The 15,249-nt window shown below is 47.3% G+C and overlaps 1 protein-coding gene across 1 annotated transcript in view; it reads right to left on the reverse strand.

Moving 5' to 3' along the window:
- The window catches only part of IGFN1 (immunoglobulin like and fibronectin type III domain containing 1), a 299,446-nt gene that overhangs the window by 107,939 nt on the left and 176,258 nt on the right, over positions 1–15,249 (reverse strand). Inside the window, exon 9 of the mRNA XM_069633640.1 lies at positions 14,308–14,476. Coding sequence (XP_069489741.1) covers positions 14,308–14,476 — 169 coding nt within the window. The remainder of the gene's footprint in view (positions 1–14,307; positions 14,477–15,249) is intronic.

Here is a 15,249-nt window from a genome sequence, read left to right on the forward strand (position 1 = left end):
GAGGAGGGGTCAAAGTAGTCAAAGTAGTAATACAGGGGGTCTTGTAAAATCCTCTGTACAGTCGAAAGTCTTTGACCAACAGATGATTCTGATGCTAAGGGAAGTCAATCCTGCATTGTGAGAGTTGAATGAAAAAAGTACGATTGACAGATTGGCAAACGTGAACCCGAACGAGGGATGGCAACAAAGAGGGTACATAGTCTAAAGTCTCGAAATACAATGTGTCGACAAGAGTGAACCCGGCTGAGCGATGTCCACAGTGAAATGTTGAAAAAGACATTGGCCCTCATTACGACCCTGGCGGAATCCGAAAAACGATGGCGGAAATGCAATACCGCCATCGAATAGCGCTCGGTGCGACTATGACCCGTCACCGCAAAGTACGAAGCCATTAGCGACACCGTAGTGAACGCCAACGCTAACTGCACCAAGTACGCGCGCGCGCCATGCCAAACCATAAATACCACCATGGCGCAAGGGTACGCGAATTCCGACCCTAGCGGACATGTACCTAACGCCATCAAGCATGGCGGAAAGCACCAATCCGCCATGGTGAGAAGTACGGCATCGCGAATCAACCGTAAACGGCCCCACTGAGTGCCTGTACACCGCTCCCTGCCCACAAAGTACAACTCCCCGTAGGTGCAATGAAGTCACAATGCAACCAGTGAAATGTACAAGTCACCCATGCATGCCAACGAACAAAAGAAACACAAGAGGGGCCAATGGGAGCTGCAGGGCACAGATGGCACGAATACAGAAGCCATTCCAATGGACATGACCACATTCCCCCCCCCAGAAACGCACGCAAACACAGGCACCTGTGATCAGCAATATTCCGAAAATCACAACATTCCACCAGTCCACCTGGCTGACCGGCATCTGTTACACAAAACCCATTCCCCCGCCCCTGAGCATGACAACATTCAAACAGTCATATTGGCAGCCCCCATCCCTGACCTCACTGGGCTCCGTAGGCAAACGCGCCCAGCACAGTACCACGCGACTAAACTCCGAAGCTGGAACCCAATGCAGATCTCCTCACAATACATCGCTCCCCAAATAGGAATATGCCACATCACTCGCAAAGAAGAACGCTACACGGCCCATATCAGAATAGAAATTTAATGCACAACTAAATCACCAAGCCCATACAGCCATTAGTCCATGAACTCCAAAACACATATCACCATTGTGGGCTGCATCCGCAAGGAATGACCAGCTACTACTTGTGTGACGCCCTGTTCCATCATGGTACACAGAGCCACATTCACGTACGAAAAGGCAACATGGAAGCGCACAGAACCGCAGGCCCGTCCCAATGGGGAGGCACTAGTCCAGCTGAAAGGCCGAAATGTTGCTCCGAGCCACTAGTACTGCGTAAGGGCATGTGGCCCATTGGCGATCGTCCCATAAGATCGTAATGCTGCTCCACTGATTAACACGAAGCAGCAGGTGTCGGGAGTAAACGCCATCTGCAGGAGTGGCATACAGATGGCAGTGGCAAAAGGGGAGGAGATACCTGTCAACCAAAAGAAAAGAAAGAGAACAGAATGGCCATCAGAACTACATTCGAACAACTCACTTCAATGATCACACTAAATCCACAGTCATATGCATGCTAGCCCACTCCAAAGGATCATCACCACCCCGAAACCACTTGCGACTCATAACTATCTATATCGAGGTGTAAACACCATCACAAACGAGTGTACCTGTGCATGCGTCTGTCAAAACAGATTCCATCAGATGGGAATGTTAACGTGCATGGACACAAGTGTCTGAAGGCGCGTCGAGACAGGGAGGGCTCAACAAGGCCAGATAGACGATGGTCCCACTATGGCAGCCCTGCATCACATAGCGCAGGGGAGGCGGATAGATTCCAACAAGCCCTGTACATGGCAAACCCTGTATCAAATCACCTGCCCATGCATCCATTCATCATTCCCTCATCCTGTTATAAAAACGCCAGAATATTTACTCACAAAACATTCGAAATTTCCATTGAGTCTGTGCGTTATGCAGCCTGCAAAATCCACAGTGCCCCAGCCCGTAATTCCAGTGTTGTGAAGTTACATGTATTTGGGAACGTCCGGCCTCATCGCCCACGTCACTATTGCGCATCCAAAACTATTCATATCAATCATTGCTTCCTCGCCATGGCCCCTGTCTCAAGGACATCGAACAAAAGAACGTTATATTTGCAGTCAGACCTGTGGGCATCTCCCCGGCGCTAGCTGAAAACCGAAAGCGCCGCCCTTCGAATTCCTCATTTGCAACATCACGTCGAAAAGGCATCTGTGGCCGTTTGAAATCACAAATTAATCCATCTAGTGCGGCTGTGTGTGAAAATGGCAACTGCCTTCACCCACGAATGGGACGCCCCGCCCGTCGGTGCAACTCGGTACAGTGATGCATGAGGGCCCACCGTTACTCGAGTACTACGTTCCACTGACCCATCACAAGTCTGTTCGCGACTGCAAAGATTGTATGTGAAACAATGGGACCATAGCCGAATGTACATATCAACAAATGTCACACGGCCATCGGGTACAAATACATGATTGCAATAGCAAGATGCCATTCCTCGAATTGCAGCGTTGTGTGCGGGACGTGCTCGGCCAAAGGGGAGAGCAGCTTGCACAGGTGGAATGAATCACCACAGGTGGAGGCCATACAGCCTGAAAACACATAAATTGCACACCCAGTCTCCTCCCACAACCACACCCACTCCGAAATGCTACCGGCAGGACTCGCGATGTTGGCCCTGGGGGACCTGATAGCACTGCAAGTACTCCAACTCCAAGAAGAAGACGAACACCAACTACAACCGGCCGCACGGAGGAGACGCAGGAGGAGGAGGAGGCCAAGGCAGGGCCAGCAAGGGCCGCCAGCACAGCCACTACCACCACGCAGGCAGCCCGCAATCCCACGCCTCCGAGCACATCCGTTCAACCTCACTGATGAGCAGATCCACACCCTCTACCGTTTGGACCGGGACACCAGAGCCGCCATTGTGGACATGACACAGGCTGACCTTGTCAGCATGATAGATAGCCCAACCGCCATCCCACCCCTACTGAAGGTGGTGTCTGTACTCCACTTCCTGGCCACAGGCACCTACCAGCACACAGTCGGACAGTTGCATGGCATTTCTCAGCCACTGTTCTCACGGACACTATTGCAAGTGCTCGATGCCCTCCTGCAGCACGCAGACGACTACATCTCTCTACCACGCTCGGAGCAGGAAATTACCAACACAAAAGTGGGATTCCATGCACTTGCCGGCATACCGGGTTGCATTGGTGCCATCGACTGCACCCATGTGGAATTGGTCGTCCCACATGCCATGGAGGCCCAGTACCGCAACCGAAAACAATTTCATTCCCTGAATGTACAAATGGTGTGTGACTCCAACAGGATCATTACACATTGTTGTGCCAGATTCCCTGGATCAACCCATGATTCTATGGTCTTGAGGAACTCTACTATACCACGCTACATGGAGCGACATGCAGGGAACAGATCCTGGCTACTCGGTGAGTCTCATTTCATGCATGATGATGTGGGGTATGTGATGCGGCAATGACCTGGCAGGAAGGGGGGGGGGTGTGCGTACGTAGCAATGGCATTCCACATCATACGTTTATCGTCCACATACAGGTGATGCTGGGTATCCACTGAAGAGATGGCTCCTCACACCAGTCCGGAACCCACGGGACCAGCATGAGGAGGACTACAACCATGCCCACTCACGTACCCGTGTAGTCATTGAACAGGCATTCGGCCTACTGAAGACTCGTTTCCGCTGCCTCAGCAGGTCTGGCGGGGCACTCCTGTACCGCCATGAGAAGGTTGCAAAGATGGTCATGGCATGTGTCATGCTCCACAACATGTGCGTACGTAGAAATGTGCCCATGCCCCCTGACGCAGAACTGCAAGCACCTGATGATGGTCATGATGAGGGTGGGGATGTGGCAGCACCTCAAGGAGTCTGCGAGGCACCGGAGGCCCGTGACATTCGTCAGCATGTCATTGATGCATGCTTCTAGCACTCACGCCTGGTGGCTGATACATGGACACGAGACTCGTGGCACTGTGTGTGTCTGGTACATGCACAATATGGACTGTACGCCTATGATGGCCTAGTACACAAAGATCATTGTCCACACATCTCATTGGTTGATCGTGCACTGGTTTATGGCATATGTGATATCATGTTGAACACCCTATCGACCCGCCACCCAAGTGAGCCCAACACACCCCCTCCACCCTCCTACCTCCCCCCCGAACACCAGTGTCCAAAGATGCTCATTGTCAGTGGGCTGTCGCTATTGCAAGCCCCCTCTGCGGGTGTCAGGGGCACCCCTGCCTGTGGAGCGCAGGTTCCTCCCAGATCTACGTTGGGGGCTGCCCTGGACGGAACTTGCTACGGATGATGTGTCTGCCTGCTCACGTCCATGCATGTCCCTAAGGGTTTGTGAGAGCTCAGTGAGCACACGGCGCACTGCGGCAAGTTCGGCACATACGTCTTTGGACGTCGCATGCAGTTCCCCCCTCAGGCTCTCGGTGCTTCTCTCCATCTGGACTCTCAGGCTCTCGGTGCTACTCTCCATTTGTGGCCTTAGTGTCTCTGTACTTCTCTCCATTTCTGCCCTGAGTGTCTCAGTTGATGTTTCTATGTCTGACTTAGTGCGCCCACATTCATCGGCATGGTCCTTGAGGAGCGTGGCCAGTTGCTGCTGTTGCACGATTAACTGGTCGAGGGACTGTTGCCTCTGCTGGGCCATGGCCATTTGCGGGGGTGTCACAGAGGGGCTGTTGACCTCATGTTGCCTTGCCACAGGGCTTGGGGGGGATGGCCAGTCGTCGTCTTGTGGGTGCCCCTGCGTGGTATCCTCATGTTGTACGGGATGGGACAGACAGGGGGAATGGGACAGGTCATGGATGGATCTGACTTCGACATCCCCGTCTTCTGTGTCGGAGCATGCTGCCATCAATGGGGTGTCACCTATGGTGCTGCTGCCACCAGAGGCAGTGCCTTCTGTGGCATCCGTTGGGGGGACCTGTGGTGGTGGTGTTGTGGGCATGCTGGCTGCTGGGGTGCCTGTTGATGTTCCCTCCTCTGTGCTGCCACCTGATTTGTGCTGCTGCCGTGTCTTGATGCGTGCAGCTGAGGTGGAGGGTCTTTGGCCGTTGGTCTTGGCCCTCTTTGCAGGTGTGCTGGTAGGGGTGTCCTGATGCTCGTCGTTTGGATCGGACCCTGTGGTGGAGTAAAGGAGGGCGAGGGTTATTAATGGGTCTGTGGGTATTGGAATGGCATTGTATCACATGCATTGGGGTGGTACATGAGGGTGATTTGGGTCGGTGCCTTGGAGGTGCTTTCATTTGTGTGTGGGGTGAGGGTGCAGTTGTTTGGCAGCCTGCAGTTAGGGTGTGCCTGCTGGACGTGTGGTGGGTGTTTTAGGTGTTTTTAATTATTTATGTATTTATTGTGGTTTTAAAGTGCGCTATCAGGGCGATGTGTGTGGACGTTTTCCTGGACATGTGTTTCGGTTGCACTATGTGGACACATGGTACTTCACATGATTGGACATTGTGGATTTAGCATTGTTTTATCTGGCCCACCTACCTGATTCTTCTGATGTCTGCACTCCTTTCTCCATCCCTCCGACTCCCTCTATGCTCTCCATTCCGATGGTGGAGGCACAGATTTCTTCCCAGGGGGTCAACTTGATGGGTGATTCAGGACCTCCCCCGGTGGCTGTGGCAATGTTGCGGTTGGCAGAGAGTATGCTGCGGACGCGTATCCGCAGGTCGTCCCACCGCTTTCTGCATTGCTGTGGGTTGCGGGGTGCGGTCCCCACCGCGCTTACCCGCTGTGCCACCAGAGCCCATATGGCCTTCTTGTTCGCAAGTGCCGTCCTGGTCATTTGCGTGGAGAAGACGACGGCAGCATTCTCCTGGAGGGTCTCTGTTAGCACGGTGAGTTCCTCACGGGAGAAGTGGACCTGCCGCTTGCGGTCGCACGCTTTCTTCGCTACTTTTCCCATTTTTCTTGGTTTCGCTAGGGTGGATGACGGGTTGGGGTGTGTCTCGGGGTAGTGTTTTTAGTGGTTGTGTGGTTTTTGTGGTTTTATAGGTGTACGGCGGGATGTTTCCCGTTCCGGGACCATGTTTTGACTTCCGTTTCCGTATATTTCCGGTCACCGTACTTTCCGGTAGGCGCACTCTGCGGTGTCCGCTGTGATGGGTGGCGGTATTGCACCTAGGGCGCCGTACGGCGGCGGTGTGGGCCGTTTTGGGGTCATTTCCGCCATCGCGGACTTTGCACTTCCGCCATGCCGTGGTGCTCGTGCCCGATGGGTCGGAATGGGCCGCACTTTGCTCCTTCGTGCAATGGCGGAAACGCTATTTACGCTGTTGCGGTCCGGTCAGTCACTTTCCGCCAGGGTCGTAATGAGGGCCATTAAGAGTTGTGAAAGTCACAAGGAAAATTTTGTTGAAAGCATAGTGAACCCACTGGAGGGAGGCTTAAAATTGAGAATGGTCGAAGCCCCGAAGAGGGCGACCCAGGGGTGGAAAAAGACATCACCCAATGTATATCTGAAAAGGAACTCTTGTACATTATTTGAATATATCAAGCCCACGGCTGCAAGAGACTTTTTAATAGAAAAGAGACTTAATCACGGAATGCCCTGATTGCTGAAAGCAGAACTGTTAGCTGGTACTGGGAAAGCTCGAGTGTGTGCTGTGTTCCAAAGTCCCACCTTGTTCCGTGCTAAAAACGTGGGCAAGGGAGACGTCAAGTCCCGCACCTGACTTATCATTTGTGAACACTTCCTTCTTTCTTAAGAACATTAGCCCACAATCCTTTTTGTATTTAGCATAAGGATTGGCAATAGGTTTTTCTTAGTATAGGCCCTTTTATTTGACACGTTGCCACTAGGGCTGCCTTATTATTATTTGATGTTCGAAGCTTGCTCCCATCATAGATTTAGGTTTAGATTAGGCATTTTTACAACCTACCTTTGCAGTTTAATAAACACCCTTGAACTGTGATCACTTGTGTTGTCTTTACTGTTGCCACCATGAGTTCCTTACACCATAGAAGGACTCTTCTCGTCTGCGGCGGCATCCTCCCATCGTAAGGGATTCTCCTGCAACATTCCGTCTTCTCTCATGGTTCAAATTTCCTGTGCTGACCAGGCTTCGCACCTGTTGATCTCTTTACTGGGTCATTCTTTGCTTTTTATCTTGTTGGGCTGTGTCCTCCCCAGCAGAGTGCCATAGTCCAACATCAGGCTTAGTTGTGTACTCCTCTTTTCTCCTTGGGGCCATCTCATCCCAGTATCTTTCACATGAGTGTTCTGCATGACTCCGTGAATGTTCTTCTTCTTCTCAGTACCTTCATCGTACAAATCCTGTTTAGACTGAGTGTTCATATTGATGGTGTCTAATAGTACAGGAACAAGAGTAGGAGTATCACAATAGTAAACAGTAGTACTGTCAGCCTGAATCTCGACACATCTTAAGAGTTTCATAGTTTTTAGGGAAGGAGGATTAGAGAAATCCATCATGGAACAGGAGTCTTGTCCCCATAGGGGACATTTGACCACCCGTAGGAGGACTATCGAATAGCAGCCTCAACTCCCTAGCCTCACAGGGAAGGGCTCCCCTTGGGGAGAAGTGACTACATACACCTCTCTTTAATAGTTCATACACAGACAGGGCTAGGATATTTTATTCTTAATTGATTCTCTCTTCACCCCCCACACACACACCATTTGTCTTCTGGGCCTGGGCAAAGTCAAGCCATGTTCCTCTATGGAAGATTCTCACAGACTGGTTAACACATAAGGCATACTCAGCCATGTGTGGTTCTACAAAGGAAATCAGCGGACAGGCTTTGTTAAAAAATTTAGAGAACTGCAGTATTTGTATCATTGCGTAGGGAACTATAGTGACAAGTCTTTTAGGAGGAAAATATTTAGGTATAGGCTCATTCGATCGACTAAGGTGACTTATGCTTTGTTTGTTTGTTTGTTTGTTTATTTATTTGGTAATGCGTGCCAAACCCTTGGGTAGCCGGGTGCAACAATGTACAATAAATCTTAGGCTTATTACAATATTTGGCATGAGTATATAAAACACATAGGCAAAAACATATGCAAGAATATATGTACAAGTACAGGGCATATCTTGGGATTTCCGAGGCACTCTAGCAAGTTTATCTAAACAGACAGATATATAATCAAGTTTATATAGCTGACTGGACTAGGGACCTACACACTGTAGCACTCAGTCTTCATTCCAGTCATTGTCATCTGAGCCTTCCCGGTGACAGTGTTCATCCAGAGGATTGGACAACATTAACCCTTAAATATTTCCCTCTCAGATGGCTTTGCACGGAGTCAAGGAAATACCTGCATTGGTTGATAACATGATGGGGCACCCTTCCCTGCACTACCAAAGCGGGGACATGAGTTCTCCATGATGAGGAGTTTCATTGTTATCAGGTTATTATGGGACGTTATCTTACTGATGCAGGAATTTTTGGGGGAAAATCTTATGAGCTCCAACCACCAAAAAGCCCTAGTCTTATTGCTTAGTTCAGATTCTTGCCTTCTTCTGAAATCTGGAAACACTCTGGGTTCGGTCATTCTAACTACCTTCCAAACCTAGCATGGCTCTTTCTGAGGTTGTGACCTCACTGACTTATGTGCAGCATAAACCATTGACTTACTAGGAGCCCTAATGTAACCGACCTGCACATTTCACCTTTATACTCCTAATAAATCCTAAAGGGGGTTACACCAAGATAAAAAAATGCCCTTAGGTTAAAAAGTCATTAAATAATTGCCTCCAGGTCTCTGAAAAAGTTGCAAAGTTTAGCCAAATGATATATGTAATAATTAAATATAGCTTTACCCCTTCGATACTTTCCCCAAATAGTTCAAATACTCATAGTATTACAACATTCCACAATCATTCGGCATCTAGGCCACTCACACCATACACACTGTGCTTCAAGACACCGTACATCGCTATTAGCAGAATGGCAAAGGAAACTAACTTAGTTATTTCTCTTCTTTTAATGACAAAGAACCAGGGTAATTAAATGACCAACTCGTTGCTGCACACATGATCACAATGTTAGGTGAAATCTAGATGCGGTTCACATTCATAATCTTTATAAAACACCAAATGAAGGCAATTGACATTGTAATCCTTTGTATGGGTATTGGAATATCGTCAGAATATTTTCAAGCATATGCTCCAAATTAACAATATTGTGCTTATACAGCACGTTTCAGAAGTCTTTTTTTTTAATGCCATACAAGTTACAGGAAATACATTTCGGAAGGAAATTCTCACTTTGCCTAGATTACATTATTGTTGCATCTGGTAAAAAGCTACCTAGAGGTGCAGAAGAACTGCATTCAAATATAGCAGAGGATGTGTGGGCTAAACACTTTGGGCAACTTTATCAGTCAGATTTGTTTCTGACAACTGGACCAAAAATGAAACATTTGTAAATGTCACTTAGAAAGTCATGTGCTCTTTTCTGCTTTAGTGGGTGACACAGGTTTGTTCAGAGCAAACATTTATGGGAGACCTTATTTCCGTCGCAAGTGACGGCCTTCTTTATGAAAGAGACACACCTAAGTCGAAGAGCAGTAGACTTAGGTTGGATATATTTGCATTGTTCCCCCAATTTCAGTGTGGTCATTCACATCCCCAATCTAATGTTATTTTTCAGTGGAATAGTGTTCAAATTGGAAATACTTTAAATCTGCATACTTTGAAGTTGAGGTGGAATTCTGATATGATGATTCCAAGGCCGAGCTTGGGATGGGATGTTTTGGTTTGAAGGGAGTGGAGGTTGAGCGAGAAGAGTGGAGAGAGTGAGCTGGGATGAGAGGAGCGTGATCGGCTGCCTCGCTGTGACTTAACTAATAAACATGTGTGGCTATGGCGTGGAGATCTACTTAATAAATAGTGTTCCCTTTCTGTGGGAAAAGAGAACCATAATTTTGGTTAAATAACGGGGACTATCAACAACGCTCAAATGAAGCCTTGATTTGGCTGGAGCATTATTTACAGCCAAAGGGGGGCAAAGGGGGGCAAAGGGGGAAATGGCGATAGACAGAATAAATAAACTAGACAGTGGATACACATTTTCCACATGGTTTTTGAAGGAGCCCGGCATATATGTGCCAGCTGTAATGATTGCGCCGAATAAACGAGAATAGTAGGTGTCATAGATGGAGTCAAACAGAGGATGTTTTACGGGAAAACTGTAATGAAATGGTGCTTAAATAGTATTATTTTATGTTACAGAAGTATCTTCATTGTTTTGACCTGAGTAAGATGGGGTGGCATGAATCCACTAGACTGCCTACAAACCCAATGAAACACATGTAGACATTTGACTCTTACATTGACTCTAACCGTCCTTCTGTCCTCTTTCTCCAAGATCTTTCTTCTGCTTTCGACATGGTCAATCATGCTATCCTGCTCAAGCGCCTCATTGATAACCTGGGTATCACTGATCAGGCACAGGCCTGGCTGACCTCCTTTCTCACTGACCCTCTCAGGTCCAACTTGGGTCCTTCCTTTCTTCTATCTCTATCTCTACCTGTGGTGTTCCTCATGGGTCTAACCTCTCTCCCTGGCTGTTCAACCAATACCTGGCATCTCTCACCCACCACTTCGCTGCTCTCTGCTCCAACTTGTAGTGTTATGCGGATGACACCCAGCTCTCTTTCAGGCTCCCTCCGGCCACCTCTACTCCTTCTCTCATTACTGACTGTCTGTCTGTCTGAAATTTAGAAGTGGTGAGCCACCAATGATCTCTGCCTTAATGCCAGTAAGATGGAGATCCTCATCGGAACACCAGATCCCTCCTTTCCCCTCTCTCTCTCTCTCTGGCCACCCACTTTCTGCTCCTACCTGTGAGGCTAAGAACCTTGGGGTCATCTTCGACTCCACCCTCTCCTTCTCTCCTCACATTTCCGACGTCTCTAAGAAGTCCAGCTATCAGCTGCACCTCCTCAGAGGTATTCTTCCTTTACTCACTTTCCCCCAGAAGCTCACTGTCTCCAGAGTTCTGGTCTTCTCAAGGCTGAACTATTGCAACAGCCTCTTTCTAAGTCTTCCTGCCTCTACTCTCTGCCCTCTACAACTTATCCAGAACAGGACTGCAAGACTTTTCCTTGGCCTCAAGGCAAGATTCGTATCTCTCTAGCTCGGAAATATCTTCATTGGCTCCAAGTGGCGGCAAGGATCAAGTTCAAGACCCTCTGCATTGTCCACAAGGCTTTATGGGGTCTGGGACAGCACTACCTCCAACTCTCTCTTCCCAAGTATCTCCCATCTCGAGCTCTCCGCTCATCCACCTCCAACTCCCTGAAGGTCAGCCGCTTTTCCAAGCAGAGAGTAGGGGGCAGATCTCTTTCTTCGGCTGGGGCCTCCCTCTGGAACAGCCTCCCTGCCTCTCTACAAACTTGAGCAGAACCATCTACGGTTCCGGAAGCAACTCAGACCTTCCACTTCGCTTGCACTTTCTCTCTTCCTCTCTCCTGCTGATGACCCATCTTTTCCACACACTGGTCACCTGGCCACCCTCTGGACTTGGGCCCAGGTCCCTGTCTGTCCAGTTGCACCTCGCACTGCCTCTTGGCTCCCCCAGCACTTGTGGTCTGCGTCTGTAACCCTACAGTCCCCTCCTTCCGCACTTATAAGCCACCCGTTGGCTATCACTTTCTGATTACCTGCACTGAGCCACCCGCTAACTGCACTTTTTGATTACCTGCACTTCTCCAACCCCCCCCTTTTTGCACTTCTCCCCTTCTCCTTCCCTGCGTGATCTGAATAATGACACAAAGTCTAGTAAGATTGTTGTTTTGTCCTCCCTCCGCTTCCCCCTCCTACTCTTGTCACCTTGTCACACCTAGAAACACTTGTGTAGAGGCGTGTTATAGATGCCATATCCTATCATATTTGACCTTCCAATATTTAAACATCATAAGACTAATTCATTGTTATCGCATTCATTCTCTATTTATTGCAAATACTTTGGTATTGATTTCTAAGTAGTTCACTGCTTATTAGTACCTAACAGGGCAAGTAATTTTTTTTGCCATGTTTCATGATGTACTGTAATAGCACAGCACTAAAATTAAAAATCAAGTACGAACATACAAATGTTGCATATGCTGAACGTATAACATGTTCAATTCATCACTGTATTAACTACTTTGGCAATGAAATAACAGAATACGGTCAAACTAGTGGACACCCTTGTTTTTCAAACTTAGTACACATTTTTATGGAAACTTACATTTTTGCCCACTGCTTTTTTATGAAAAAAACATGTTTGTTAGGTTTGCCCTACATTACCTCCTAACATGTACAATATGGGAATCTCACTAAATCATGTAACACAGAGCTTTCACCCATGAAACCAATGTATTTCCAAAAACCTTCTTCAGAAAAAGTGGTCTTTGGAAACTCCATGTGACTCTGTCAAAGGCCTTTCTTGCATCTAATAACAAACCTACTGGCTCATTCTTCATGTATTCAAGAACAAACGTTCATTCATATATTCTTTGGATGATTGGATGTCTCTGGATGTGTCCATGAGACGGACCAATTGTCATTACATATGCATTCCTTGAGGTTTTATTTCATGGCTGGACCATGGTCTTCTGCTGCCTCGTCTTCACCCATCAGTGTCCATGACCACTTTCCCATGAGCCTTCAGTTATCTATGGTTCAACCTAAGGTGTAACCACTCCTCTGCCCCATTTGGAATTCACTTACAACATATCTGCCGCAGAAATATATCCTTGCAGAACCTGGTAGAGTATTTCCCCAGCACTTCCACTGTTCCAGATGGGTTAGTAACTTGAGCATGTTAAATGGATTTTTTACAAGGTAAAATGTATCTCATACTATGGCTATTTATCATGCAGTTACATTGTATTTTTGTTGAGAGCTTATGTAGCGCGCACTATAAACTGAAACAACCCTATATGGAAGTATAAAAAAGTCAATTTAAGGAAACCAATTTCAGGTCAAGTACCTCCCTAGGCTACACGCAAGCTTACAGTTCATATAGGGTTGAAGAGAACTGGCACGTACTTTGTTGTTTGAAATGAAACAAAATAGCTTGTTATTTAGATTCTATTTGCCCCATCGCTGGTTTTATGCCATACTAGAATGTCACAGGAGGTTGTGAAGCTTGTCATAAGCCCTGGAGGCAATATTTGGAATAGTGGGTATATTAAAAGAATGCAGGATAGCATTGCTGTGTAGCACTTTAATTATAATCTTTACTTTTGTTTTTTTCACCAACAAACACATGATGAAGGTGCAATACTGAAACATGTTCTTTTTAAGATGAGAAAGGTTGTATGCCAGCAAAATATGAAGTTTGGAATCTGAAAAAAAGATACAATATTGAATTTTAAAAAATGAAGCACACAAATTGAAAAAATTCTAAGAAAAGAAAAAGTGGTTATTTACTTTTTTATTTAAATAATGGGTGTGTTGCTGGGATTTTGATTCATTGATGATATGGAAGCTTGCATGCCAGTTTATAGTACAGCAGCACAACACTGACAATTGCAAGATCCAGTGTGATACAAGAACTGGTTCACCTAAATAGTATCTGGGCATGACTAAGCTTGGAAATGGTGGATTGTGTTTGATGGAAGATTGGAAAACATGCCCATTAGTACAGTTAATTCCTTACCTATTTAAAAAGACACTGGGGGTCATTACAGTTTTGGTGGTCTGGCAAATTTACTCGACCGGCAAAACATAAATTTGCCGGTGGGGGCACTGATTTATCGCCAGCCAAGAGCTGGGGGTAAATCAGGCCACTACCTGCAAATAAATGCTGGAGTTACCGGCACCGGTATTACCGGTGCTGGTCATTCCGGCAATCCCTTCCATGGAGTCCTTTAGGACTCCATGCAATGGGGATTTACGCTGTTGCAGTCACCTACAATATCCTGATAATACTGGGATATCAGGTGCCACTAACAGTAGGGGCAGTTTGCTGGTATCCCACCAGAATTACCGGTGGGATACCAGGAAACTTGTAATAAGGGAACTGGTAATATAAGGTTCCAATTCTGCTAGCTGTTTGTGTGCCCCATGCATCTCAAAATTCCTTTTGCTTTTACCATGATCTTTTCACAAGGTTCAAGTCTTTAGTGATCAAATGGTTTGATCTCTCAACACAGGGCCATTCATTTCAACCAGGAGCCCCTTGCCCACCAGCGCTGTACTTACAATTCAGGTCGAGCTCCGTGGAAAAGACATCTGCATCCTCCACCTTCACCTGGTACAAGCCTACATCCTTGGGCTTCACGTCAAGGATCGTGAAGATGTAGCGTTTCCCAATCTGACGCAGTGAGTGGCTCTTCTTCGCGTCAAAAACATATCGGATCATTTCGCCATCCTGATGGGAAAAGGCAAGAATTTTTCTATCAGTCAGGCGACTTTTTCTAGCTGTTCATTGTGCTTTTCTGCACATTATTACAATCTTAAGAAAAGGGATCTACCACTGGACACAACATCGCCATCTATCTTCTTCATACAGCTGAAGATTGAACAAGTTGCCCTACCTGAACGATGCGCTGATACCCAAGAGAAGATCATTAGATTAATAATCTATAATATCTAATGGGATGAGTAGCTAATTCCCAGGATCCAGGTGCTGTCTTATTATTGAAAAGAAAAGGCCCAAGCCACAATATTGGGATTTTTATATTGCGGCAGAGCAGGAAAAGAAGGTGTAAAAGCAAGGTGAAATTATTTTACGTCTTCATTAGCCCCTCCACCCATTTTCATCTGCATACAAGTGTGAGAAACCAAAGGGTGTTTCACTTACTAGTCCCGGGGGATCTCTCTCTCAGGTGGCCAGGGTACAGCCATCACCTTTAGATCCAGACCCTGGGTGTGGACCAGTGCCGGATCTGGCAGAGGGATCTTCAGGGAGTGGGAGTGAGACAACCGATGGTGGGGCTTGGTATCCGCCCTTTCCCGTCACAATACCCCATCCTATTTTATAGGCTTCTCCAACGTGCCAACGCCCCACCTTTCTACACAAACACTGAGCCAAAGAAGAGGAGGACTGAGAGTAAAAAGGCTAACACTTGCATATCCTTTGGACACGTCCCATTAATAAGGTCAGGCAAAGTCAGGCACTTGACCATAATCCCATAAAACTGA

Source organism: Ambystoma mexicanum, chromosome 13 (genome assembly GCF_040938575.1).
Source record: "Ambystoma mexicanum isolate Mex_15411 chromosome 13, UKY_AmexF1_1, whole genome shotgun sequence".
NCBI lineage: Eukaryota > Metazoa > Chordata > Amphibia > Caudata > Ambystomatidae > Ambystoma > Ambystoma mexicanum.